The following is a 4,373-nucleotide window of genomic DNA, read 5'->3' as shown; positions in this document are numbered from 1 at the left end:
GGGGTATAGAATATGGAATATAATATGATATACAATATACAATATAAAATAAAATAAAATAAAAATGGATGGCACCATGAAAGAAAGTATTGAATGTAGATGAAATATTGAGTGTTCAATATAAAGGATCAAATATATAAATATATAAATATAAATAAAAATATATATATATAAAGGCGACTCGAGTTTCAGGGCTATTTCCCTTCGTCATGGCCTGTATGACAGACTTTAACAGACTGTCTATATATATATAGGAGAAGAAAATGGATATAATAACAATGGGAAACTCGTTGTTTTTGCTGGTATGTCTTTAATTAAATAGATAAGAAGGAGGAAGAAGCAGATACTAGCTCAGTATCCTGTCATTGCAAAGTATTGAGGTTTGTATGCTTCACTGGATGTGCAATGTCAGTGTGCATGCACAACAGAGTGTAAGCATCTTGAGAGAAAAGCTGGGCATAAGAGGTATCAGATGTGGTGTGCAAGAGAGATGACTGCACTGGTATGGTCATGTGATGCATATAAACAAGAACAGCTGTGTAAGAAAGTAACTGTCTAACTGTGGAGGGAACCTGTGGGAGAGGTAGACAGGACGATATGGGACAAGGTAGTGAAGCATGATCTTCAAATGTTGGGCCTCATGAAAGCAAAGACAAATGACCAAGAACTTTGGTGATATGCCATACTTGAGAAGACTTATCAAGCCAAATGGAACTGTAATCATGTTCAATGCCAGTGTCACATAGTAGGTATCCATAAAAAGCACCTTTTGAATGTGGGGCCTCATATAGGCAATGATAAGTAACCGAGACCTTTGGTGATGTACCTTGCTTGAGAAGATTCATCAAGCCAAGTGAAAGCATCGTCATCATTGTGGCCAATGCTGGTTTCACATAACTGGCACCTGTACCAGTGGCACATAAAAAGCACCTATCACACTCTTGGAGTGGTCGGCATTAGGAAGGGCATCCAGCCATAGAAACCATGCCAAATCAGATTGGAACCTGGTGCAGCTCTCCAGCTTACCAGTTTCAGTCAAATCATCTAACCCATGCCATAAAAAAAGTAAACTGACAAGGTAGCAGTCGCTCTCTGACAGGTTTATGGTCAAGCCTGTGACAGCTGAAACCTCCAGCATGCTTGGCCCTAGACTATATCCCTGCCCACCAGTGTCAGGGGTGGAGATTGTTGTCTGCAAGTGCAAGCTCTGTGAGTCAGAGTGACTGTTCCAGTGCATCTCCTTCACAATGCCTTTTCCATTTTGTCTGCTGGTGCCATGAGAAATATTTCTATATTGTGAGATGCAAGATTCTCCATTAATCCTTCTAGTTAATAGACTATTCTACGACATAGTGCTGCACTATCAGGAATCACGCATGCAATTAATATTTACAAATATTTACAATCAATTTCTCTATAATGAGATAATACTTCTAGCTTTTTGATTAGAACATGTCAAGTTTTATAAATTTGTTTTACAATTCCAAGGGAAGATAGATTTACCTTGAGGAGACTTTTGGGCTTGTAGCTCCTACTGTTCATTCTCACTCTCTCTCAAAAAAGTGAGTAATAATGTTTTTCTCCCACAAGAACCTGATTATCTCTCCCTCCTTTCTTCCTCCCATATTCTACACCCTCAGATTCTTCAGACAGAACCCATCAGATGTCAAACCATCCAACCCATGCTAGAATGGAAAATGAACTTTAAGTGATGATGATGGTGATGATGATGGTGATGATGGTGGTGGTGGTGGCAGCGGCGACCAGGAGGAGGATAAAACAACACACACACATACACATGAATACACACACACACACACACACATTCAACAATACTGGCAACACTTTGAATCTATCCATAATGGAAATAAAACACATAAAAAGTAATACAAACCAATTTAAAAGTTTTTCTCCTGAGGCTCCTAGTAATCCACTGACCAGGAAATATAGAAGTGGTTTCAAAGTCTCCTTTGCTACTGAAATAAACCTGGAAAATATCAATACAATATAAATGATACAGAAAACATGAACTTAAAGATTGTGTTGCAAGTTAAGGTTTATATAGGATTTCGTCAACACTTGACTAAACTCTAAACAATACTTCACACCTAATAAGGCGGTGAGCTGGCAGAATTGTTAACATACTGGGCAGAATTGTTAACATACTGGGCAAAATGCTTGGCAGTATTTCGTCTGTCTTTATGTTCTAAGTTCAAATTTTGCCGAGGTTGACTTTGCTTTTCAGGGTTGATAAAATATGTAGCAGTTAAACACTGAGGTCGGTGTAATTGACTTACTTCCTTGCTTGGACTTGATGGCCATGTGCCAAAATTTGAAATCAATATTTCACAGCTAATACTAGGATGGAGGTGTGACTGAATGGTTAAGAAATCTGATTCCCAATCACATGGTTTTGAGTGTCTCTACATGACACTTTGAGCAAATGCTTTCTACTACAGCCCCAGAGTGATTGAAGTTTCGTGAGTGGATTTTATGGATGGAAACTGAAAGAAGCCCATTGTCATCATCATCATCATCGTCATCATTGTTTAATGTTCACTTTTCCATCCTCATATGAATAAGCTAGAATTCAGTGAACTAAAAAACTTTGATCAACTGAAATTATTCAAACAATTACTAGACAAAAAAACTTCTTCTAGAAGCATTTAAAATCTAAAAATAACAAAGGAGGGAGATAACTGCAATAAGATGAGTTTATCAAATAATTTGAATAAAATAGTCAATATAGAAGATAAAAGTACATCTGGTCTTTAAAACCATCCACAACCTTGTCATTCATTGGCATTCTCTGTATCACCATCTCCATCGTACTAATGCCTTTACACTTAATCTTCTTTCCATTTACTACCCTTAAGCTGGTTATTCCACTCCGACTTTCAGCCATCTTTTAGGTCATTAAGGTTATATGTCAAACAGAACAGACATTTACAGTTGTCTTGTTAATCTAGTAAATGTAATTGATTTATAAAAACCTATGAATATATTCTATAGTATGAAAAATTAACATTGCTGACACAAGTAATTTATGTAAGAGTGTTTGATATACACAGAAATAGTAATGAGTATAGTGGGTTTAATTATAATCACAAACAATATAAATGAGAGCAAACATCTCAGAAAAATGTTTGCATACTAGACACATATATTGTAAAATCTCACATACCTAAGACATTGAGCTGAAAAATTAGACTACATTTTTGTTATTCATTCTAATTGCTTGATTGATCTCAGATGATCAAAACTTTTCATTCACTTAATTTATTTATGTGAGACTTCACCATATATCATCATCATCATCATCGTTTAAAGTCTGTTTTCCATGCTGGCATGGGTTGGACGGTTTGACTGAGGTCTGGAGAGCCAGCGGCTGAACCAGGATCCAATCTGATCTGGCAATGTTTCTACAGCTGGATGCCCTTCCTAACACCAACCACTCCGAGAGTGTAGTGGGTGCTTTTTTTACATGCCACCAGCACAGGAGCCAGTCAGACAGGCCTGGCATCGATCATGTTTGGATAGTGCTTCTAACATGCCACCAGCACAGGGGCCAGCCAGGGAATACTGGCCTCAGCTAATATATATATATATAGAGAGAGAGAGAGAGCATACAGTACATTGACATAATCTATCAGGTTAAATATATTTATATATATCAAAAGTCAAGAGTAAAAATACAGAAATTTGTTGTGGGAGCCAAGATCTTAAATATCTATCCAGTTCTGCATAAATGATAAGTGTGTCAATAAATCTAGAAATTTGTTTTTTCTTTAAAAACATAACTTTTATATCTTAAACATCAGCACTTACCAAATCCAGTCATGTACAAATAACTTGAACGCTTTCTTTAAAGCCATGGAAGCAAATAGGAAGGGAGAAACAAGAAATATTTTACTAGCTTGCTCTTGTCAGTTACGTTTTTTTTTAAACTAAATACTAAGTATACTGATATATATATACACACATATATACATACATATATTATTATAAGTATTTATTTTCTCTTAGTTAATAATTAACTCCGACAAAATAAATTAGTTAATAGATACCAAGGTAGCAAAGATCACAAAATGACTGTGGTGTAACTCCTGTTTATGAGGTAGAAACTCCCTGTTATTTTGGGTAATTGAGTAAATATAAAAATTTAATAAATGGAGTAATACGCATATGTTAAATGAATTCTTTTATTTCCAACATATGTTTCGAAGATTACAAATGGTTCCTTCCAAAGGAATAAGTGATGTTAATAAAGATGTAATCGTCTCTTCAGGGAAATACATAGGAACCAGCTTAACCGTAAGGCATTTTAACCGAATGTGATAACTGTAGGTAGAGAAGATTGCTACGTAACTTAT

General features: G+C 35.9%; 2 protein-coding genes across 3 annotated transcripts in view; one reads left to right on the top strand and one right to left on the bottom strand.

Moving 5' to 3' along the window:
* The window catches only part of LOC128248350 (uncharacterized), a 21,997-nt gene extending 19,092 nt beyond the window's left edge, over positions 1 to 2,905 (bottom strand). Inside the window, exons 1-2 of the mRNA XM_052969418.1 lie at positions 2,789 to 2,905; positions 1,895 to 1,987 (exon numbers count right to left, since the gene is read on the bottom strand). Of these exons, the coding sequence (XP_052825378.1) occupies positions 1,895 to 1,987; positions 2,789 to 2,905 (210 nt within the window). The remainder of the gene's footprint in view (positions 1 to 1,894; positions 1,988 to 2,788) is intronic.
* The window catches only part of LOC106868486 (LIM domain-binding protein 3), a 366,710-nt gene that overhangs the window by 285,963 nt on the left and 76,374 nt on the right, over positions 1 to 4,373 (top strand). The gene's annotated exons all lie outside the window — the stretch shown is intronic.

This window comes from Octopus bimaculoides, chromosome 7 (genome assembly GCF_001194135.2).
Source record: "Octopus bimaculoides isolate UCB-OBI-ISO-001 chromosome 7, ASM119413v2, whole genome shotgun sequence".
Classification (NCBI taxonomy): Eukaryota; Metazoa; Mollusca; class Cephalopoda; order Octopoda; family Octopodidae; genus Octopus; species Octopus bimaculoides.
This window is presented reverse-complemented; position numbering and strand designations above follow the sequence as displayed.